Consider the following 25,141-nt stretch of genomic DNA (forward strand, 5'->3'; position numbering starts at 1 on the left):
CCTACATGTAGTATTTTTCAGGCATACTTCTCCTGGGTATAGCAAGGGATATATGTGTGTGTGTGTGTATGTGTGTGTGTGTATGTATATATATACATATATATATATATATATATATAGTATATCTCACCATGATTTTAAAGTAAAACACCAAAGACTTGTCCCTGTCAACTACAGCAGGATATGATATGGCATCATATTCTGTTTTAAGCAGTTAGGTGCATTGTTCTGTGGCCAGAATGACCGTGAGTCCTGAAGCAAAGCTTGGATCTTTTGAGGCAGCAAACACATTCCTCATTTGTGTAGTTTCTGTGGAATTAAGAAGAGGTTAAAAAATTACCCCAAACTCTGGTGGCACAGTGATGGGCATCTGTGGGCCAATTATGGGCATATTTGTATATGAATTTCCACATGAATTCCCTACTGCCTACAGGAGGCTTCCCAGTGTGGAGACGGCAGAAACTTGCTTCCTCTGCTTTGTGTCTGATTCTACCAGTGACCTGCACACCCAGCTCGCCTCACTGTTGTGTGAAGGAACGGGGTAAAGAGATAAAAAGAGGCAGAAACCCCTTTCCCCAATCCGTATTTCCTCTCCAACTCATCCTAGATCTTGCCTACCCCCCATCCCCTTTCCTCAGTAGAGCTGGATGTGGTAGCTCAAAAGCATGATTTCTGCAGTTGTGAGGTACTTCGTGGATTTTATAGGCCTTTTCAGATTGGTCTGGGAATTGAACCATTATGTGTAATGATGAACCTATGGAAAATTATGTCTGAGTTTCTTAGGAGTGAACTTAAAGGAATCAGTTGTCCTTTGTGTGTGTGTGGCAGGGAATTGTTTCTGGAGAGTAATGTATTTTCTTTGACTCACATAGACTCAGTCTTTCATTTAAATAAGCTTAATTAGCAAGCACATGCTATTCTTAAATATTGGGCTGGTTAAAGGGTATTTGAAGGAAAAGGAGGGTAAAGTCCAGGCCTTAAACTGTCAGTGTAGTTGGGGAAATAAAAATAAATCTATACTGAGAAAAAGAAAAAGGGAAAAAATCATCAATGTGAGTGTTATAAATTGTACAATAGGATTTTAGAACAAAAGAGTGAAGGAGATGCTGAATTAAAGGAGGGAACAGAGCAAGGTGGGGTTAATCAGAGAATACCTACAAGTGGAATTATGAACAAGACATTCTTTCTCACCTCTTTAGGGTGAATCAATGTCCATGGATTGATTGAGAGAGGAGGGGAGTATAACAAGGAGAAAAAGAATCAAAGGTAGAAATTAGTAAGCTATTTCTGTGGTACAGCAAGCTGATTCATTTAACTGTAATAGAGTTATCTGATGAGAATTCTATTTTCTAGTCACTTCCTCTTGGAATTACTGGGTCAAGGACTAATAATATAAAACTAATATAAAACAAATAATATCATTTTATTATCTCAAGGTAAAGAATACAGTGATTTGTGAAACCTGAATAGTAGAATTGACGGATTCCCTCTTACTTAGAGTCATAGTTTCTTCTTTAATTTAAACTGAAAAGAGATGTAGTTTCATTGAGCTGTTCAGCATCACTAGAGTGGTTGCCAGGTTGCTTTGGCCCCCCAAATTCTGAATTGCTAATCTTCATCTTATTATACTTGGTTTGTTTAAAATTTATATAAGCAGATAGACATATAGATATGTATATATATATTACCTATGATTGGAGGTATGTATCTGGAAGTGTTCAACATAGTTTTAGTGTAGTTTTAGTCTCTTTCATTGGAGATCAGAAAATGTAGTGCTTCTTTTTCACTAAAAAAAAAAATTATTGAGTACCTGTTATGTGCAGGGTAGTGGTAGTAACTAGGCATATAGCTGTGAATGAGCAGAGCTTGTAGTCTGGTAGGGGAAACAGACATTAAACATATTGTTATAAAAGTAATTATTTAATTCAGGTGTGATAAGTGTTGCAGAGAAAAAAATCCCAGATGCTGCCAAAGCATATAACAAGAATGCAGATCTTGAGCATTCAAGATCAGCTGAGAGTAGATAGAAGTGGTCAGTGATTAAAGCTGACACCTAAAATTTGAGAAGGTTGGGGAGGAGAGAGAATGTATACATGTTACGAAGTAGCAGGTGTGAAGACTCTGAATGGGAGTCTGGTATGTTTAAGGACTAGAAAGAACTCAAAGCACCGTGAGCCAGGAGGAGACTAGTGATCTGAGCCTGAGGAAGTGGGCAGGTGCCAGGTCATATTAACTGTAGGGTATTACTAAGGGTTTTAGTCTTTGATTTTAAAGCAGTGTGATATTACTGAAGGGTTTAATTCTGTGAATGATATGATCCGATTTGTACTTTAAAAGGTCATTATGGCTACATGAGAGAAAATGGAGGGGACAGGGACTGGGGAGGGTAGGGGAATAGTATGTGTGGGGAAATGAATTAAGAGACTCTTACAGTGATGTGAGAAATGGTGGTGGCTAGGCCACATGGGGGCCATTGTGACGGGGAGAAATGGATAGATTTCAGAGATATTTAGGAGGTAGAACTGACAAAACTTGGTAGTTAATTGAATATGGAATATGAAGGAAAGGAACGATGATTTCCAGGGTTTTAATAAGAGCAGCTTAGTGAATAGGGTTGCTATTTACTAAGATGGAGGGAGGAACCTGTTTGGTGGGGGAAGATCATGAACTTGATATTGAACTTGTTGATTCTGAGGTGTTTATGAGACATCTAGGTGGAGATATTGCATATGTGGTTGGATGTGTGTGTCTAGAGATGTGGATTGGGGATAATAGGTTTGGGAGTAGTCAGCTTAAAAGTAGTGTTTGAAACCATGGCATGATGAGTTTGAGTAAGAAGTGAGAATACATAAGAACTGCTGGGTTGAAGATTTGGTTAGAAGATAAAATATTGAAAGAGACCAAGAAAGAAGAGTCGGAGAGATTAAGAAAAATCAGGAGAATGTGCTGTCCTATAAATCAGGGAAAAGGGAAGGGGTGGTTATTTGTGTCAAATCCAGCTGAGAGGACCAGAAGTGAATCTATCAACATTGGCATTCTTGGTGCCATAAGAGCCATTTTGAGGGAGCACTTGGGGGTGGGAGTAAGATTAAAGTAGATTAAATAATGAATGGAAGATGAGGAAGTGGGAATAGTGATGTTACACAACTAAAAGTTTGGCCATAAGGAAGAGATAAGAAAGGTCACTAAAGAGGAATTGAGACTCAGGGATTTTCTTTTAATTTCTTTCGGTTCCTTTGTCCCTCCATCCCTCTGTCTCTACTTCCCTTCTTCCTTTCTTAAGATGGGAGAGACCTGAACATGTTCAAATGCTGATAGGAAGAATCCTATAGAGAGAGGGAAGATATAGGAAACAGTGGGAAAGTAAACAAGGTCAGTTTTCCTGAGAAGGCAGAGTAGTTGAGATCTAAGGCATCCACAGAGAGAGAGAGAGATGAGCCTTTGACAGGGGCAGGCACGTTCTGCACTCTTAACAGGAGGGTAGAAGGAGAGGTTGGGTGTAGAGGGGTAGGCAGATCAGAGTTTCAGCTTGATGGTCTCTGTTTTCACTGTCAACCAGGAGGCTAGATCTTCACTTGAGAGTAAAGGGTGAGAGGGATATCAGAGTTTCAAGGGAGAGTGGAGAAGATTGCAATAGTGGTGTTAATCAGGGGAGAATGAGCAGACAGGCAAGTGAGGAGTACAGTTTGGGATTATGGATTTATTGTGGAAATAATCTGTCTGGTTGTTTGCATTTAGCCAAATAGGCATGATGAAAGTGTATTGTTGGATTCATTGTGGTTAGGTTTCTGCTAAGTGGTTGTGACAGATTTGAGTTCTAAAAGTTCTAAATATAAACCAAAGGCCAATGTTTTTTGTCATATGCTAGGTGTTGGGAATACAAAGATATAAGACAAAGTTTCCATCCTAAAGGAACTTTCGTCCAAATAAGGAACCTAGACATATATAGGTGGATATCATGCTTTAAGAAACTGAGCCTCGGAGTGATTAAGTAACTTACCCAAGACCATGCAGTGAAAGAGGCTGGGTTTGAATCCAAAAGGATACTACTGCCTATTTCATAGAGTTGTTACAAGGATTAAGTGAGTTATACATTTAGAGCTTTTAGAACCATTAGGTATTGAAAAGTACATCATCGTTGTTGGGATTATTCATCACTAACCTTCCATTCTCACTGTTGCTACTATCTTCTCATTATACATGAACTATGGAAATAGTCTATTTAGTCTCCTGCTTCACCCTACATATTGTGACATAGATCTATGCTCTCCAAACTCTGCTTTTCATGCCATCTTCCTCAAAAATCTTAAAAAGTTTCCCACTGTGTGACTCTCATAACCCTCAAGACGTTTCATTACCTTGCCCTGACTTCTCCCTCTACTGCCTCTACTTTCATAGAGGTACCTTCCACTGGTCTCCTGAATACTCCCTGAATACTGCATAACCATTCCTACTTTCACCCCTTGATCATTTTATTTACCCCATTTTAAAACCTTCTTCCCTTTCTTAGTATAGGGCTTAGTTCAAATCCTGCTTCCTCCATGAACTCTCCTTATTTCTCCCAACTACTCTGATGTCTTCCTCAACTGAACTGTTCCGCACGTTGACCACTCATACAGGTTATTCTGTATTGATTTTGATTTTGACTTATTTATTTTTATTTTTAATTTTTTCTTTGTACAGCAGGTTCTTATTAGTCATCAATTTTATACACATCAGTGTATACATGTCAATCCCAATCACCCAGTTCATCCCACCACACCCACCCCCCCGCAGCTTTCCCCCCTTGGTGTCCATACGTTTGTTCTCTATATCTGTGTCTCAATTTCTGCCCTGCAAACCTGTTCATCTATACCATTTTTCTAGGTTCCACATATATGCGTTAACATACGATATTTGTTTTTCTCTTTCTGACTTACTTCACTCTGTATGACACTCTCTAGATCCATCCACGTCTCAACAAATGACCCAGTTTCATTCCTTTTTATGGCTGAGTAATATTCCATTGTATCTATGTGCCACATCTTCTTTATCCATTCTTCTGTTGATGGGCAGTTAGGTTGCTTCCATGACCTGGCTATTGTAAATAGTGCTGCAGTGAACATTGGGGTGCATGTGTCTTTTTGAATTGTGGTTTTCTCTGGGTATATGCCCAGTAGTGGGATTGCTGGATCATATGGTAATTCTATTCTTAGTTTTTTAAGGAACCTCCCTACTGTTCTCCATAGTGGCTGTATCAGTTTACATTCCCATCAACAGTGCAAGAGGGTTCCCTTTTCTCCACACCCTCTCCAGCATTTGTTGTTTGTAGATTTTCTGATGATGCCCATTCTAACTGGTGTGAGGTGATACCTCATTGTAGTTTTGATTTGCATTTCTCTAATAATTAGTGATGTTGAGCAGCTTTTCATGTGCTTCTTGGCCATCTGTATGTCTTCTTTGGAGAAATGTCTATTTAGGTCTTCTGCCCATTTTTGGATTGGGTTGTTTGTTTTTTAATATTGAGCTGCATGAGCTGTTTATATATTTTGCAGATTAATCCTTTGTCCGTTGATTCATTTGCAAATATTTTCTCCCATTCTGAGAGTTGTCTTTTCGTCTTGTTTATGGTTTCCTTTGCTTTGCAAAAGCTTTTAAGTTTCATTAGGTCCCATTTGTTTATTTTTCGTTTTATTTCCATTACTCTAGGAGGTGGATCAAAAAAGATTTTGCTGTGATTTATGTCAAAGAGTGTTCTTCCTATGTTTTCCTCTAAGAGTTTTATAGTGTCCAGTCTTACATTTAGGTCTCAAATCCATTTTGAGTTTATTTTTGTGTATGGTGTTCGGGAGTGTTCTAATTTCATTCTTTTACATGTAGCTGTCCAGTTTTCCCAGCACCACTTATTGAAAATACAATTATTTCCATTGTATATCCTTGCCTCCTTTGTCATAGATTAGTTGACCATAGGTGTGTGGGTTTACCTCTGGGCTTTCTATCTTGTTCCATTGATCTATGTTTCTGTTTTTGTGCCAGTACCATATTGTCTTGATTACTGTAGGTTTGTAGTATAGTCTGAATTCAGAGAGTCTGATTCCTCCAGCTCCGTTTTTTTCCCTCAAGACTGCTTTGGCTATTCGGGGTCTTTTTTTTTTTTTTTTTTGCGGTACGCGGGCCTCTCACTGTTGTGGCCTCTCCTGCCGCGGAGCACAGGCTCCGGATGCGCAGGCTCAGTGGCCATGGCTCACGGGCCCAGCCGCTCCACGGCATGTAGGATCCTCCCAGACTGGGGCATGAACCCGTGTCCCCTGCATGGGCAGGCGGACTCTCAACCACTGCACCACCAGGGAAGCCCTATTCGGGGTCTTTTGTGTCTCCATACAAATTTGAAGATTTTTTGTCCTAGTTCTATAAAAAATGGCATTGGTAACATGATACAGATTGCATTGAATGTGTAGATTGCTTTGGGTAGTATAGTCATTTTCACAATATTGATTCTTCCAATCCAAGAACATGTAATATCTCTCCATCTGTTGGTATCATCCTTAATTTCTTTCATCAGTGCCTTATAGTTTTCTGCATTCAGGTATTTTGTCTCCCTAGGTAGGTTTATTCCTAGGTATTTTATTCTTTTTATTGCAGTGGTAAATGGGAATGTTTCCTTAATTTCTCTTTCTGATTTTTCATCCTTAGTGTATAGGAATGCAAGAGATTTCTGTGCATTAATTTTATATCCTGCAACTTTACCAAATTCATTGATCAGCTCTAGTAGTTTTCTGGTGGCATCTTTAGGATTCTCTATGTATAGTATCATGTCATCTGCAAACAGTGACAGCCTTACTTCTTCTTTTCCAATTTGTATTCCTTTTATTTGTTTTTCTTCTCTGATTGCTGAGGCTAGGACTTCCAAAACTATGTTGAATAATAGCGGTGATTGTGGACATCCTTGTCTTTTTCCTGATCTTAGAGGAAATGCTTTCAGTTTTTCACCATTGAGAATGATGTTTACTGTGGGTTTGTCGTATATGGCCTTTATTATGTTGAGGTAGGTTCCCTCTATGCCCACTTTCTGGAGAGTTTTCATCATAAATGGGTGTTTAATATTGTCAAAAGCTTTTTCTGCATCTATTGAGATGATCATATGGTTTTTATTCTTCAATTTGTTAATATGGTGTATCACATTGATTGATTTGTGTATATTGAAGAATCCTTGCATCCCTGGGATAAATCCCACTTGATCATGGTGTATGATCCTTTTAATGTGTTGTTGGATTCTGTTTGCTAGTATTTTGTTGAGGAATTTTGCATCTATATTTATCAGTGCTATTGGTCTGTAATTTTCTATTTTTGTAGTATCTTTGTCTGGTTTTGGTATCAGGGTGATGGTGGCCTCATAGAATGAGTTTGGAAGTGTTCCTTCCTCTGCAATTTTTTTGGAAGAGTTTGAGAAGGATGGATGTTAGCTCTTCTCTAAGTGTTTGATAGAATTCACCTGTGAAGCCATCTGGTCCTGGACTTTTGTTTGTTGGAAGATTTTTAATCACAGTTTCAATTTCATTACTTGTGATTGGTCTGTTCATATTTTCTATTTCTTTCTGGTTCAGTCTTGGAAGGTTATACCTTTCTAAGAATTTGTCCATTTCTTCCAGGTTGTCCATTTTATTGGCATAGAGTTGCTTGTAGTAGTCTCTTAGGATGCTTTGTATTTCTGTGGTGTCTGTTGTAACTTCTCCCTTTTCATTTCTATTTTTATTGATTTGAGTCCTCTCCCTTTTTGTTAATGAGTCTGGCTAATGGTTTATCAATTTTGTTTATCTTCTCAAAGAACCAGCTTTTAGTTTTATTGATCTTTGCTATTGTTTTCTTTGTTTCTATTTCATTTATTTCTGCTCTGATCTTTATGATTTCTTTCCTTCTGCTAACTGGGTTTTGTTTGTTCTTTCTCTAGTTCCTTTAGGTGTAAGGTTAGATTATTTATTTGAGATTTTTCTTGTTTCTTGAGGTAGGCTTGTATAGCTATAAACTTCCCTCTTAGAACTGCTTTTGCTGCATCCCGTAGGTTTTGGATTGTCGTGTTTTTATTGTCATTTGTCTCTAGGTATTTTTGATTTCCTCTTTGATTTCTTCAGTGATCTCTTGGTTTTAGTAACGTAGTGTTTAGCCTCCATGTGTTTGTGTTTTTTACGTTTTTCCCCTGTAATTCATTTCTAATCTCATAGCGTTGTGGTCTAAAAAGATGCTTGATATGATTTCAGTTTTCTTAAATTTACTGAGGCTTAATTTGTGACCCAAGATGTGATCTGTCCTGGAGAATGTTCTGTGCACACTTGAGAAGACAGTGTAATCTGCCGTTTTTGGATGGAATGTCCTATAAATATCAATTAAATCTATCTGGTCTATTTGTGTCATTTAAAGCTTCTGTTTCCTTATTTATTTTCATTTTGGATGATCTGTCCATTGGTGTAAGTGAGGTGTTAAAGTCCCCAACTATTTTGTGTTACTGTCGATTTCCTCTTTTACATCTGTTAGCAGTTGCCTTATGTATTGAGGTGCTTCTATGTTGGGTGCATATATATTTATAATTGTTATATCTTCTTGGATTGATCCCTTGATCATTATGTAGTGTCCTTCCTTGTCTCTTGTAACATTGTTTATTTTAAAGTCTATTTTATCTGATATGAGTATTGCTACTCCAGATTTCTTTTGATTTCCATTTGCATGGAATATCTTTTTCCATCCCATCACTTTTAGTATCTATGTTTCCCTAGGTCTGAAGTGGGTCTCTTGTAGACAGCATATATATGGGTCTTGTTTTTCTATCCATTCAGCAAGCCTGTGTCTTTTGCTTGGAGCATTTAATCCATTCACGTTTGAGGTAATTATCGATATGTATGTTCCTCTGACCATTTTCTTAATTGTTTTGGGTTTGTTTTTGTAGGTCCTTTTCTTCTCTTGTGTTTCCCACTTAGAGATGTTCCTTTAGCATTTGTTGTAGAGCTGGTTTGGTGGTGCTGAATTCTCTTAGCTTTTGCTTGTCTGTAAAGCTTTTGATTTCTCCATCGAATCTGAATGAGATCCTTGCCAGGTAGAATAATCTTGGCTGTAGGTTCTTCCCTTTCATTACTTTAAGTATATCATGCCACTCCCTTCTGGCTTATAGAGTGTCTGCTGAGAAATCAGCTGTTAAACTTATGGGAGTTCCCTTGTATGTTATTTGTCATTTTTCCCTTGCTGCTTTCAATAATTTTTCTTTGTCTTTAATTTTTGCCAATTTGATTAGTATGTGTCTTGGCGTTTTTCTCCTTGGGTTTATCCTGTATGGAACTCGCTGCACTTCCTGGACTTGGATGGCTATTTCATTTCCCATATTAGGGAAGTTTTCGACTATAATCTCTTCAAATATCTTCTCAGGTCCTTTCTCTCTCTCTTCTCCTTCTGGGACCCCTATAATGCGAATGTTGTTGCATTTAATGTTGTCCCAGAGGTCTCTTAGGCTGTCTTCATTTCTTTTCATTCTTTTTTCTTTATTCTGTTCCACAGCAGTGAATTCCACCATTCTGTCTTCCAGGTCACTTATCCGTTCTTCTGCCTCAGTTATTCTGCTATTGATTCCTTCTAGTGTAGTTTTCATTTCAGTTATTGTATTGTTCATCTCTGTTTGTTTGTTCTTTAATTCTTCTAGGTCTTTGTTAAACATTTCTTGCATCTTCTCGATCTTTTCCTCTGTTGTTTTTCCGAGGTCCTGGATCATCTTCATATTATTATTCTGAATTCTTTTTCTGGAAGGTTGTCTATCTCCACTTCATTTAGTTGTTTTTCCGGGGTTTTATCTTGTTCCTTCATCTGGTACATAGCCCTCTTCCTTTTCATCTTGTCTGTCTTTCTGTGAATGTGGTTTTTGTTCCACAGGCTGTGGGTTTTTTCCCACAGTATTGTAGTTCTTCTTGCTCTTGCTGTGTGCCCTCTGGTGGGTGAGGCTATCTAAGAGGCTTGTGCAGGTTTCCTGATGGGAGGGACTGGTGGTGGGTAGAGCTGGGTGTTGCTCTGGTGGGCAGAGCTCAGTAAAACTTTAATCCACTTGACTGCTGATGGGTGGGGCTGGGTTCCCTCCCTTTTGGTTGTTTGACCTGAGGCAACCCAACACTGGAGCCTACCTGGGCTCTTTGGTGGGGCTAATGGCCGACTCTGGGAGGGCTCACGCCAAGGAGTACTTCCCAGAACTTCTGCTGCCAGTGTCCTTGTCCCCATGGTGAGCCACAGCCACCCCCCGCCTCTGCAGGAGACCCTCCAACTACTAGCAGGTAGGTCTGGTTCAGTCTCCCCTGGGTTCACTGCTCCTTCCCCTGGGTCCCGACGCACATACTACTTTGTGTGTACCCTCCAAGAGTGGAGTCTCTGTTTCCCCCAGTCCTGTCGAAGTCCTGCAATCAGATCCCACTAGTCTTCAAAGTCTGATTCTCTAGGAATTCCTCCTCCCGTTGCCGGACCCCCAGGTTGGGAAGCCTGATGTGGGGCTCAGAACCTTCACTCCAGTGGGTGGACTTCTGTGGTATAATTGTTCTCCAGTCTGTGAATCACCCACCCAGCAGTTATGGGATTTGATTTTGCTGTGATTGTGCCCCTACCGTCTCATTGTGGCTTCTCCTTTGTCTTTGGATGTGGGGTGTCTTTTTTTGGTGAGTTCCAGTGCCTTCCTGTCGATGATTGTCCAGCAGCTAGTTGTGATTCTGGTGTTCTCACAAGAGGGAGCGAGAGCACATCCTTCTACTCCACCATCTTGGTTCAGGCCCCTAGTTTCTATCTGTATTGATTTTTAAAATATCCAATCATCTACTTATAAGACTCTACTTAAGTAACTGGTTATACTTAGCCAGCTACACCCACTTAGAGCACTTCTTGTTGGCAACAGGTAGCTAGGTGAAATAGCATATATCAGTTACTTACTAGGTGCCAGACATTGTGCTAAGTGATTAACATATGGTATTTCATTTAATGCTGTACCTGTAGGACTCATGATCATGAAACTGAGCCTCAGAGAGTTTACCTCAGCTGTCCAAGATTACCAGCTAGTAATCCAGGTTTGTCTGACTCTTTAGGCCATGCTCTACTTTAATCTGGTGGGTAAATTATCACAAACCATTGTTTGATCTTTTATGAAATCTTCTTCTATAGCTGATATTGCTCTGAAAGCAATTCCAAGAAAAGGGCTTTTTAAAATGTTTTATTCAGGGCTTCCCTGGTGGTGCAGTGGTTGAGAGTCCACCTGCCGATGTGGGGGACACAGGTTCGTGCCCCGGTCCGGGAAGATCCCACATGCCACGGAGCGGCTAGGCCCAGGAGCCATGGCCGCTGAGCCTGCGCGTCCGGAGCCTGTGCTCCGAACGGGAGAGGCCACAACAGTGAGGGGCCCGCGTACTACAGAAAAAAAAAAAAAAGTAAAATGTTTTATTCAATTTACTATTTTAAAGGCAAGCATTCATTTGGCTGCATGTTTTAATGAGAAAACAAAACTAAGCCACAGAAAGGGTAATCATCCCAAAATGATCTTCAGAAATATTTTAAAACAAGAATTCTGCTGTTAAGCCCTCCTTCCCTCTTTTCTTATCCCACATGGCTGATCAGTTCTTTTCTAGAGTTAACATATTCTCTCTTTTATTACTAATGACACTATTTAATTCCTTATCTGTATGTCTCTGGGGAGGTTTTGAAGACCCAGTGTTGATGGCATTCCTTTATACTCTTTGTATACTCAGAACTCCAAGATTCTTATAGTGCCGGGTAAATAGTAGGAGTTAAATAACTTTGAAAGAATGAAGAGTCAGCAGGACTTAGTTCTTTGCTTGGGGCAAAAAGGAAAGGAAATAGATAAGGATCCAATAATTTAGGAACTTGAATTTATTATTTGCATAGTGTGAGTTTCATTATTAAAACGATCTGTGGAAAGCATGTTCTTCTATCTGGGTACAAACTATTTCGGTACAAACTAGATGTATCACATTTTCTTGTGGGTTTTAAGATTTTGAGCCAAAAAATGTCCAGAAGATGAAACAATTTTTTTTGTTTGTTTTTTGTTTTTTGTTTTTTGTGGTATGCGGGCTTCTCACTGTTGTGGCCTCTCCCGTTGCGGAGCACAGGCTCCGGACACGCAGGTTCCGGACATGCAGGCTCAGCGGCCATGGCTCACGGGCCTAGCCGCTCTGCGGCATGTGGGATCTTCCCGGACCGGGGCACGAACCTGTGTCCCCTGCATCAGCAGGCGGACTCTCAACCACTGCGCCACCAGGGAAGCCCTGAAACAATGTTTTGTGATCATTTATCCACCAGGTTTTTAAAAATGTGTAAATAATATATGTTCATTGTAGAAAAATTTAGTGTAAAAGAGGCAAAAAAGAAATTGAAAATTGCTCTATTTCCATTATTCAGAGATAACTACTGCTACATTTTGGTGAATAGCTTTCCAGAATCTTTTCCTGTGCGTAAGGAGTAAGAAATATTACATGTGGGCCTAAGCAGTTGAGATTGTACCATAGAAGCAAGTACTTATTTATTTAAGAAGCAAAGATTTTCTTCCCTTGCAAGTGAACCTGGTACCAATAAATGTTAGCTGCTATTGTTTTATTACAGTTGTTATTATTAATGACATCATTATTTGATTATAGCAAAAAAATTAAATGCTTATAATAAATATTTGAATTATTTTTATAAGGTTTTTTGCCTCAAGTAGTTGTTTGGGAAGTCTAAAAATATTCAGAGTGTATTTTTCTTTCTTTTTCTTTTGTCGTTATAGAATTCCTCAGAGAGTCATAGTTGTGCCAGAAGTCTCTTAATGGCAGATAGAATGCAAATAGTTGTGATTCTGTCTGAGTTTTTCAATTCCACATGGCAGAAGGCAAATTGTGCAAGTAAGTAATTCTTTCATTTTCATGTTGCTGTCATGGTTCAACAGTATAGATGTCATTTTATTTGAATCTGAAAATTTTGAATATTTTTTGTTACTAAGTTTAAATGAACTGTGATTAGCATCACGGTTTATTAGTGAGAAATGCTTGGGCAAATACTGAAAGGCAGAAAAGTGTAGCAGTTAACAGTGAGCTTTGCAGTCAGACAGATCTGGAATTTATTCTAAGCTCTGCCATTTATTAGCCCTAACCTACTACTGTGAGACCTTGGGCATGTGATTTTTACCTCTTGGAGCTTCAGTTTCCTCATCCGTAAATTGGTGGTAATAATGGAACCTACTTTATATGATTGTTTTGAGGAGTAAATGAAATAAACTGTGTAAAGCACTTAGCTTAGTATCTGGCATATAGTTAATGTTCAAGGAATGTTAGCTGCTTAATATAATAGTAATTATGATGTTTATAATAATCTGTGATGGGGGAGGTGATAACGTCTGTTCTACCAGTTTTGCAGGCTTGTATGTATTTGTATAATGAAATGAGATCTATTTTCAAGCATTCTTTAGGAAAATTAAAATCACTATTTCAATTCATAAGTGTTTTGAATACCAACTATGTACTAGGAAATTCTTATTTTCTATTCCTTATAATGTTTGAGGAAGGAAGTTATAGTTACAATATAACCTAAAGCAGACAAATAACTGCTATAATAAAGTTATAGAGTCTTGGGGAAGCTGAAAATAAATCAGATTGGAGAGAATTTGAAATACTTCCTGGAGGAGGTACCTTTTGATCCTACACTTTTGTGACTGGACATGATTTCAATAAGTAGAGATGAGAGGAAGGACATTGCAGATAGGGAGGCATCGTGAACAGAGGCACAGAGGTATAAAAGAGTAGTAGACGTTACAGGATGCTGGAAGCACAATGGGAGGTAAACTTGGAAAGGGAAGGTAAGACCTTGACCTATATAGTAGTTTATCCCTTATGCCAACATTTTTCATACTGCCTAGAACACCAGCATAGTATTAAGAAATGGTTATATACTATAGTATCTTGGGAATTTACAATACACATAGAATATTAAAAGCAGTGAGAAGGACTATAGGTTAAAAAAAACTTTTAAACATCATTTAACCTAGCACTTTCTGAGCTTTTTTTTTTTTTTAAACTACAAAGACCCTTTCTTTTTCTTTTTTTTTTGTGGAACCCCATTGGAAGAGAGAGACCAGTGAGGAAATTCTTACAATGGTTTAGGCAAGAAGCAAAGAAAACATTAAGTAGGGCATGGGCTGTGGAAATAGAAAGGATAGAGTGAATTAAAAATCTGTGTATCTGTAAGTCATTAAGGAGCTTAACTTTTTAAGGACTTTGTCTTTTTGTTTAGTTCATATGAAGAAAAACTGTAAATGGGAAAAAGACTCCCTGCTAAGTTTCTTTTCCTTTGTAGTATACCATGGATATTGAATATTAACTCTTTTAATTTTGTCTCTATTAATTCAAAATTTCTGGTAATTTGAACAGAGGCTTGACTGACAGCTAACTTTTTTTTAAAGCAAATCTTTACTTTTTTGGAGTAAAACTTTTTAGTGTAAATATGATTGAACAGAGTTTGCTTAACTTATACGGAAGTTTTTAATTATTCTTAAGCCCTTCCGAAAAATCCATTGATATAGGAAAAAATATGTTAATTGCAAATAATTTAAAATCAGTTAATTAGAATAAGTGGGGTATGTGTTGGGATTCACTTCTTTCGACTGATGTTACTTAATTTACATACTTGAGAGGTAAAGCATCTTTTCTTTAAAAGGTATTTTGTAATGAATTTACTAATTTAAAATAGCTTTCTTCTCTGGCTATTTAAAAAAAAAATAAAAAGGAAAGAAAACATTTTGCTGCATATTTACTCAGTATGGTAGATTTAAAACTCTTTAGAATAAATTCTTAGGGTACTTTTGTTTTTCAGTGAGGCATCCTATCTTGAAAATATTCCTTGATTGAACTTCTTCTGAAGAAAAAATGAAATGTTTACTTCCTAATTAAAATTAATTTGGCCAAAATATATGACCAAGCAAGGTGCAGAGAAATATGACATCTTTTGGAGAATTAGATAGCTGAGTGGGCAGGAAAGACAGGAAGACTTAGTTTTCATTCTGCTTACATTTGTACCCTTTGGATTGTATACCATAGCATTTAATACCTATTCAAAAATACATAAAGATTTTTAAAACTTGATGGACTGTCCAAATCTGCCATGATTATTCATATGTTAGATGTAATCAGAGAGATTGGCTATTTTCTTTTTCCAGATTATGCATTTTAAAAAAGTTATCTTCCATTCATTGTTTCATTCACATTTTAAAATTTATCATAATTTATATTCTGTATTTTATATGGAAATAAAATAGTTTTATAAATTTGTGCTCCTCAGATGTTTTCCCTTGGGTATTCATTCTAAAGTAATCATCTAGGACTTCCCTGGTGGTACAGTGGTTAAGACTTTGCCTTCCAATGCAGGGGATGTGGATTCGATCCCTGGTTGGGGAGGTAAGATTCCACATGCCTCGAAACCAAAAAACTAAAACATAAAACAGAAACAATATTGTAACAAATTCAATAAAGACTTTAAAAAAAATGGTCCACATCAAAAAACATCTTTAAATAAAATAATAAAATAAAATAAAATAATCACCTTACCTAGAAATGAATAATCTTTACCAAATTACCTGGAAACACTTCTAATTATGTTTTCTACAAATCTCTGTAATAAAGATAACATGAACATTTTCTGAAAAATTTAAAGAATTGTTCAAAAAACTTTGCAATTTTTACCAAAATTTAATAAAGCATTCTTACTTGAGCAACATAGTCTTCTGTTACAAAGCAGTGAGAAAAGAAATTTGAAGGAAGGAGAAAATGAGCTAAACAAGGTGAATAGCAAGTCAGCAATTAAATTAAATAATATTTCTCAATGTCATGGCCCTTGGTTCATTTGAACTTCACAACAAGCCAAGCCCTGTGAGGTAGAATGGGGGCTCAGAAAGTGTAAATGAACTGCAGATCAAGAGCCTAGAACTAAAATCGGAGGGCTTTAAGATTGTTCATCTGAATAGACAGTGTTCATGAGTTAAGGCTTAATTTTGTTTTTAAAGTGCTATTTGACAAATTCATTGCACAGTCTCCATTTTAAGAAATATTAGCCCTGCACTTTAGCCCTACAAAGTTTAATATCTATGCTATATACATGTTTGATATCATGGAAAACCTAGTCTTTTACTAAAGATATAAATGTAAAATACTCTTTTTTTTCTAAAGACGTATCAGTACTACATAAAATTAAAACTAGATAATGTGAAAAAAAAGTTTTTAATAGGGTTGCACATTTTCTAATGTTAATGGTCAGCAATGATCAGGAATCAGGCATCAGGTTCTGAGACAATCGCATCTCTAGCAACCAGATCTATTAAACCACTGATTTCATGGAATCCTCACTCTTTTATTTTCTTAATAAATAATGCTAAAGGCTTCTCTTTTCCTTTTACTTAAAGGATAATCCATTTGTTACCTATCCAGTCATTGTTTTTTAAAAATCTTTGGCCTTTAGAAATAGGTAAAAGAATGAATACAAAGGATATTTACTCTTTTAATAAAATGGAAGAAAGCAATCATATCACACTATAATTTTAAATGAATTTGTGCCTGATAAGTTTGCCTAGGATGTTGTCATTTTGTATTGTAGGAGACCAAAATGTGCCATCCCAAAATATGCCTCTTTGGCATAAGGATTATTTTGAGCTGATTATTTTGAGAAACCGCAGACACAGGAGAAGCTCTGAAAACAGAGTAGAAATAACCATTTTATATGAGAAATTTATATTTATTAAGGAAATCTCCACTGGTAAGGGTGTCTCCCTCTCTGTACCAGGAAGAAAAGGATGACTTTAAATCACTAGAGAATCTTGTGAATGGAGAAGGCAGGGACATAATCTGCATAACCTTATGCTTGTTTACCTCACTTTTCCTGGTCATTTCCCCATAACTGACCTCCCCCACACCCATCTTTGCTTTTACCTGAAGATGATATTCAAGTCTGACTTCTAAGCCACCCCTTTGAGTTACTCAATTTCCCTTTGTATCTTCTGTGTATATGCGGAAGATATACAAGTTAACAAACTTCTGTTTGTTTTTCTCCTATTGATCTGTCTTTTGTTACAGGGGACCCAACTGAGAACTTACAAGGTAGAGGGAAAATTATGTTTCCTCCCCTACCGTATATACATGAAAACACAGTATAAATATTCCCCCCAAAATCTAGATTATTTGCTTTTTTATTTAAACATAGAAAGACTGGTCGTGCTTGCTTCGGCAGCACATATACTAAAATTGGAACGATACAGAGAAGATTAGCACGGCCCCCGCGCAAGGATGACACGCAAATTCGTGAAGTGTTCCATATTTTTAGCAATTATACTCCAAGAAAGATGTTAAAAAAATAAAAAATAAAAAAAATAGACATAAAAAAAAGACTGGTCAGTTTTCTCAGAACTTATGTAAAACTGTTAAATACAAGCTATGAACCCTTTTGTCTCAGTTAACTTTTTGTGGTGATCTAGTTATTAAATTTGCAAATACAGAGCTGATAAGTGATGCCAGCAATAGAACTCTTTAATGGTAAATAATCTGGAGTCTATTCAGTCTGACACCTAAAAGATAAAATGGGAAGGAAAAAAATTACGAAGGAAGAACAAAAACTACTGAGGTGTTTTTAAAATTTGTTTTTAATTGAGACTTAAACCAATATGTGATCCATTTTGTAAGAATATATATTTTGATATAAAATGACTATTCCTTTTTCATCCTCTGTGCTAGAAAATGCAAAACTATAATTATATAAATATCTTTTTTTTTTTTGCGGTACGTGGTCCTCTCACTCTTGTGGCCTCTCCCGTTGTGGAGCACAGGCTCCAGACGCGCAGGCTCAGTGGCCGTGGCTCACGGGCCCAGCCGCTCTGCGGCATGTGGGATCTTCCTGGACTGGGGCACGAACCCGTGTCCCCTGCATCGGTAGGCGGACTGTCAACCACTGCGCCACCAGGGAAACTCTATAGATATCTTTTAAAGTTAATTTAAGGGGCTATTAAAATTTTTAAAAATAATATTATTAAAAATATAAACATGTAAAGCTATAAAAGCTAAAATATTGTTTAAAAGAATACTTTTAAAAGTAATACATTGCCAAAAAAAATCACCTTTCTACTTGATCTAGCTGTGGGTTGGCACGTAGTCTTTGCCATTATTACTTGATGAAAGGAAGGCTAGACACTCAATGAAAGAGAGTGCCATCCTGATACAACATTGTTAATCAAGTATACTCCAATATATAAAAAAAAGAGTGCCATCCGTTACCACTACCATCTATTTTATCTTTAGAATTTCTGTGTCTTTGAATGATATTAGTCTTCATCAGAAATGAGTTTTTGGAAACTGATTGAAACTCAAAAGGAGTGTACACAACTCTTCCAATTCATATTACAAATAACATGGAAATTAATTCTTGTGGAGAGTGACTGTTAAGAAGTAAAGAAAATATATCAAGGATTTCTCCTCTTCACAATTTTAAAGCTGTTATCAGAAGTGTATTGTTAACGCATATATGTGGAACCTAGAAAAATGGTACAGATGAACGGGTTTGCAGGGCAGAAATAGAGACACAGATGCAGAGAACAAATGTATGGACACCACGGGGGGTAAAGTGGCGGGGCGGGGGGTGGTGGTGTGATGAATTGGGAGATTGGGATTGACATATATACACTAATATGTATAAAATGGATAACTAATAAGGACCTGCTGTGTAAAAAAAAAATTAAAAAATGTCTATGTGTTTGAAAAAAAAAAGTTTTTTTTTTAAAAAAGAAGTGTATTGTTGACATAGGGATAGCCTGGTTATTGAGATGCTTCTTGGTTATCTTATGCATATGACAGGTGAATAATTAGTAGAGTGACCAGATTTGATGAGACTATGAATTGCTTTATGGTAAAGTGTTTTGGTACTTTGTTTTTGTTCTTTTTTCAACTTTATTGATATATAATTGACATATAACATTGTTTAAGGTGTACAGTGTGTTGATTTGATACACTTAATATTGCAGAATGATTACCACCATAGTGTTAGGTAACACCTCCGTCATGTCACATAATTACCTTTTTGTATGTGTGTGTGTGTGTGGTGAGATCATTTAAGATTTATTCTCTTAGCAACTTTCAAGTATAGAATACAGTATTGCTAACTAAAATCACTATACTGTACATTTGATCCCCAGAACTTATCTTACAGCTGGAGGTTTGTGCCCTTTGACAAGTATCTCCCCATTTCTCCCACCCCCCAGCCTTTGGCAATCACCATTCTGCTCTCTGTTTCTAGGAGTTCAGCTCATAGTTGACTGTATATGCAGGAATTTATTTCTGGACTCTCCATTCTGTTTAATTGGTCTACTTTCCTCTGATAGGAGAAAATATTCCCTAGTTGATGAAACTCCTGGAGAAGGGATTTATGACAACTGATTTTCTTTTGGAAGCTCTGTCTTCAAGCAGATAAGGGGAATTCACAGAAAGCTTCTCTCTGCCTTGGCTATTTTCCAAGTGCCGTCAGCTCAGAATAATCCATATGGCAAATATTCTGCCACTCTTCACTTTTCATGTCTTGATTCTTTGAAAATCAATAATAAAACTTGATAGTTAACCAGAAGATCAATTAATCAGAACCCATCTTTCCCATATTTTATCTAAATGGTAACATACTAAGCATTGGACTCATTTATATCTTATAACTTAAAATGTCCTAGTTTTCATACTTATTAAACTTAATTATGTTGTTTAAGTACAAAGTTCCCATAGTTTAATACTATGTTTTCTGAAGCTTGCCCTGCTTTTCAGAAATTGATAATTGTCTCTGTTGTTCTCTATAGAATTAGTTTTGAAAAACAGCAGAGATCCTTATACAAGCTCCTAATAGATGCCAAATACTTTATCTGAAGATGCATACATAATTCCTGTTATGATATTTAGTGGGTTTCTATGTAAGGTCTTAACTTGAATCCTTAACACCTTTAAGAATGCCTCTTGAGCTGATGCTTGAGCCCTCACTGAGAAAGAAGCTATGCTAATCTGTCCTTGATGAGGCTGCATTGATTATCTGAGATGAGGAAAATTCATAATGACCACTTCACTTAGTGCTTATAGGAAGCTTTATTACTACTAATGTTTCTTTTTTTTTTTGCGGTACGCGGGCCTCTCACTGCTGTGGCCTCTCCCGTTGCGGAGCACAGGCTCCGGACGCGCAGGCTCAGCGGCCATGGGTCACGGGCCCAGCTGCTCCACGGCATGTGGGATCTTCCCGGACCGGGGCACGAACCCGTGTTCCCTGCATCGGCAGGCGGACTCTCAACCACTGCGCCACCAGGGAAGCCCCATATAAATTACTTTTTTTTTTTTTTTTTAACATCTTTATTGGGGTATAATTGCTTTACAGTGGTGTGTTAGTTTCTGCTTTATAACAAAGTGAATCAGTTATACATATACATATGTTCCCATATCTCTTCCCTCTTGCGTCTCCCTCCCTCCCACCCTCCCTATCCCACCCCTCCAGGCTGTCACAAAGCACCAAGCCAATCTCCCTGTGCCATGCGGCTGCTTCCAACTAGCTATCTACCTTACTACGTTTGTTAGTGTGTATATGTCCATGACTCTCTCTTGCCCTGTCACAGCTCACCCTTCCCCCTCCCCATAGCCTCAAGTCTGTTCTCTAGGAGGTCTGCGTCTTTATTCCTGCCTTACCCCTAGGTTCTTCATGACATTTTTTTTTTCTTAAATTCCATATATATGTGTTAGCATACAGTATTTGTCTTTTTCTTTCTAAATTACTTTTTTATAAAGAAATTATAAAGTATGAATCACTCACATTGATGCTTTATACTGCTTTTGTAAGACAATCCAGGGACACACACACCCCCATATTGTGCATGTCATTTGCCATGATGCGGCTCATTGTACACAGATGTACAGTTGTTGTGGATGAAATTGTATTCCCTGTACTTCCCTCCAAAATGTCAACTACAAAAACTGAAAACTTCTTCAATCTCGTTAGCACAATATAATAATATTATGCATATTTGTAACTTTGTTTTTATTTATATATACTCTACCTCGTGTAAAAAGATTCAAGGCTACTTTGTGATGATGTTAAACCAGGATTAAGAGAGACTTATGTTATTTTTTTTTTTTAAGAATTTAGTGTGTGAACTTTTTGAAAGCCAACAGAGAGAGTAACATTTTTAAATAGTAAAGGAAAAATGGTATAATTAGGATAATACTTAATCAAGAGCCTGGAAAGTATATTTTGTATTTCAATGCCTTACTAACTTGATGTATGATCCTCAGTATATCACTTTATTTCTCTAGCTGTTTCCTAATTTGTGAAGTGATCCCTCAGATTTTTAAATGATAAGGTGAACAGTCAGAACAGGACTTACATGCTGGAGAAGATAAAGCTGCAGAGAATGTAGAGTGTGTGAGTTCAGAGAGGGAAAGACTCTTGGAATAGGTTCATCAGCAGAGCCCCAGGTATGCCAGGTGCAGGCCAAGTCCTACACTAGGGGCCATGTAAGGGGGTGAGTGGGGCTGGATTCCAGCTCAGCTTCTGGAGGTAGGAGCACTTTTTTGTAAATAATCTACCTGGACGGAATGTCTTTTTCCAGTTTGCACAAAGGAGTCTTTATGTGCTAGTTGCTGCCCTGTTTACCAGTTTTAGGCTTCATCTCAGTTGCCAGCACTGATCAGTTGGTAGCGACTGCCTGAATCCCTGCATGGTGTAAGAAATCTATGGGTGGTGGAGGGAGGAGCAGTGGCATGTATTTATTGATTCCCAGTATTGAACTTTAATTGTCTAGAGTGTAGATATTTTATATTTGTAGTGTTTGCAAGTGCAGGCTCAGGAATCAGACTGAGTAGAAATTCCAGGTTTTTACTTCCAGTTTTATGACCTTGGGTAACTTCTTAATTCCTCTCTGCCTTTGTTCCTTATTTAGAAAATGGAGATGATAGTTCTTGCCTCATAGGATTGTTGTAAGAATTGAATAAATGTGTTTAAAGTACAAGCATGGCACTTGGAACATGGCAACTACTCAGTTAACATTAGCTTTCATTGTAGTGATTGTTGTTTATAATAGTGCATGCATCATATAGTGTGTCATATCCTAATGTCTACTCTAAGGGAGGGAAAAAATCTTTTTCCTCTATCCATTTTAGGTTCTCTGGCTGGAACTCTCTAATTAGACTGGCCAAAGACGGAGTAACAAGAGAAAACAAACAGAAGTTTATTAACAAGTGCATTGCACGTGTACACACGGGAGCACCCAGTGATGAGTAACCCAAATGGATGGTTAGAATTTGGGTTTATATACCATCTTAGGATAATCAGAGGAGAAAGGGTTTTGGTCTTCTGGATGAAGGAGGCAAGTTATGGGAAAGTGACCAGGAAAAGTATGGTAAACGGGATTTTTAGTAAGGTTTGTTACATAGATTTAAGTTAGAACCATCTCCATTGGTAAGAGTTAGTTGTTAAGAGTCCTCCCTTTTCTTTTTCTTGAGAGAGAGAGACATCTTTACAAATGGAAATTTCCTTTACAAGTGTAAATTTTATCTACAAAATAAAAACTTGTGCCCTGTTTTTAGAGTTTTTCCTGAATCTGTTGGTTCTTAAAGGCCTTTACTGTTTTAAAATTTATTTATTTTTGGCTGCGTTGGGTCTTCGTTGCTGTGCGCAGGCTTTCTCTAGTTGCGGCGCGCGGGGGCTACTCTTCTTTGCGGTGCGCGGGCTTCTCCCTGCAGTGGCTCCTCTTGTAGTGGAGAATGGGCTCTAGGCGCGCAGGCTTCAGTAGTTGTGGCACGCGGGCTCAGTAGTTGTGGCTAATGGGCTCTAGAGCGCAGACTCAGTAGCTGTGGCACACGGGCTTAGTTGCCGTGCAGCATGTGGGATCTTTCCCAACCAGGGCTCGAACCCACGTCCCCTGCATTGGCACGCAGATTCTTAACCACTGCGCCACCAGGGAAGTCCTTAAAGGCCTTTAGCTCAGAATAATCCATATGCCAAAGAGGCATATTTTGAGTTGGCATATTCTGGTACTCTTCACTACCTAGTCTGTGTATCTCTTATCCATTGATTTCTTTCTGTTTGCATTGCCACCTTTCTCCTGGATAACTGCAACAGCCTTCTATTCTGTCTCTCCCCTCCCAGTTGAAAGATCATAATAGATGGCCCTGAGTGTGTATAATATACAGCTCTCAGTTAAATTTAAGAAGAACAAGAGTATGGTTGAGTACTAGAGAATAGAAAGTATTTGAACATCCCTTGTGGAGTAATTGGTAGGGCATCTACAAGGATTGTTTTGTGGCCCTGAAACTAGTTTGAATTGAGTCCCCTCATTATAACTTTAGAATTTTCTATAATAGTGTTCTACAACCACAATTGGGAGTAGAGAAAGTTAATGAAGGTTTTAAATATTTGTGAGTATGTGGAATGTAAAAAGGGCAAGGATTCTAGGAAAGTGAGGTTGAAATGGTTGACTCTGAGTTCCAGGATATGGTGCCAGGCACTTGAACCTAGATCCCAGAGGGTAAGCTGAGAGCACAGGGAGAGGTAAAAGCAAACTGAGGTTAAAGAATAAGTTCATCCAAGAAGGGAGAATAGATTTAAAAATTGTGCTATGTTCATACATAGAAATAGAAAACAATTCAAAGGAATGAACTTGCTAAGTGAGAGTAGCAAGTTGCAGAGGAATATCATTTATGTAAGATTTTTAGAAAAACATAAAACAAGTGTATTTATTTCCAGATTTTACTTGAAGTCCCTTTATCAGTATTTTATGCAAGATTCTCACCAGCTTGTTTCTCTGGTCTCCCAACTCACAATAGATTAGAAAGAGCAGATTTTAAAAGATTAACCTCTTAGATGCAATAACTGACCCACTAGTGAAGATGGAAGAGACCCAGAACTACTAAATGTAACACAGAAAACAATCAAACAGCATATGAATTTAGCTAAAATTAATGCAGGATAAATAGTCTTATGCCTAAACAGCACTAAGAGTACTCCTATTAAGGCGGCATTTGATAACTGATATTCATGATTAAGACTTTGTACCATCAAAAATCAATTTCAATTTTACTTGGTATATGGTTTTTACAAAGAGAGAAAAATATGTGACTATTTTAATATTTTCATTTAAATGGTTATGATGTAAAAAAAACCTTTTGGAAACTAAAAGGGGTAAGCTTCATGTATTTGGAAAATTCTCTTAATGTGGAACACTTCATGCTTGTCTGAATAAAGGATTACGATAGTGTGAAACAGAAGATAACAGCTTGAGAGATAAATGACTATATATAATTGTTGCTTGAGATATATTAATCTGCTTTTTGGTTTCTTGACAGATTGTTTAACGAACAAAAGTGAAGAATTATCAAATAGCACAGTATACTTCCTGAATCTGTTTAATCACACCTTGACCTGCTTTGAGAATAACCTTCAGGTATTTTATATATGACACTTGAAATTAAAATGCTGTCTTGTCCAAGTGAATAATAAATAATTCCAATTTTTATAGCATTAATTGTTGATATTTATCTACATACACAGTGTAGAGGTAGACCTGGATTTCTGCTAAATTCTTCTATTACTAGCCCTTAGGCAAATCATCAAAACTTCAGTTTTTTAATTTGTAGGTTGGGAATAGTAAGATCTAACGTGCCTACCTTCCAGTATTTTGTAGTCAGGATCCAATGAGTTAATGAGTGTGAACATATTAACTGAGGCATGTGATTGTTTAATTAAAACACAGTGTTGTTCTATCAGACAATAATTTTTCTTGACTTTATGCAATAATGTATTTTGCAATTCAGTATGATTCTGTCTATAAATTTTGAATTTATAATATAAAATTTTTGAATTATAATATAAAAGGTAGCCTTTAAGAAACCTACTTTATTGGGTTTTGTTTTCTCCACCTCTGACCCTTGAATGTTAGTATTGGAATGTTCCTGGTAGTGGTGAGGGGTGAAATTGGAATTCTGGTAAAATCCTAGTTTTGAAACTTGCTTTTTAACAAGTAGGTAATCCCCACAAATAGATAGAAATATATTTAGGATATAGGTATGTATAACTTTCTCTTTAATAAATGTGATAACATAGTATATGAATTTCCCTGAGT

At 37.3% G+C, this 25,141-nt stretch overlaps 1 protein-coding gene and 1 non-coding gene across 5 annotated transcripts in view; both read left to right on the forward strand.

The window, feature by feature from the left end:
• The window catches only part of OSTM1 (osteoclastogenesis associated transmembrane protein 1), a 52,943-nt gene that overhangs the window by 1,785 nt on the left and 26,017 nt on the right, over positions 1-25,141 (forward strand). For all 4 annotated transcript variants that reach the window (XR_007470524.1, XR_007470523.1, XM_004264753.3 and 1 more), the window contains exons 2-3: positions 12,767-12,881; positions 24,366-24,463. Coding sequence is in view for 2 of the 4 variants with exons in the window: in XM_004264753.3 (XP_004264801.1) it covers positions 12,767-12,881; positions 24,366-24,463 (213 nt within the window). In the remaining 2 variants the exon portion in view is untranslated. The remainder of the gene's footprint in view (positions 1-12,766; positions 12,882-24,365; positions 24,464-25,141) is intronic.
• LOC117199409 (U6 spliceosomal RNA) lies at positions 17,232-17,338 on the forward strand. The gene has a single exon (XR_004480642.1). It is a non-coding gene; the product is annotated as a U6 spliceosomal RNA (small nuclear RNA).

Source organism: Orcinus orca, chromosome 12 (assembly GCF_937001465.1).
Source record: "Orcinus orca chromosome 12, mOrcOrc1.1, whole genome shotgun sequence".
NCBI lineage: Eukaryota > Metazoa > Chordata > Mammalia > Artiodactyla > Delphinidae > Orcinus > Orcinus orca.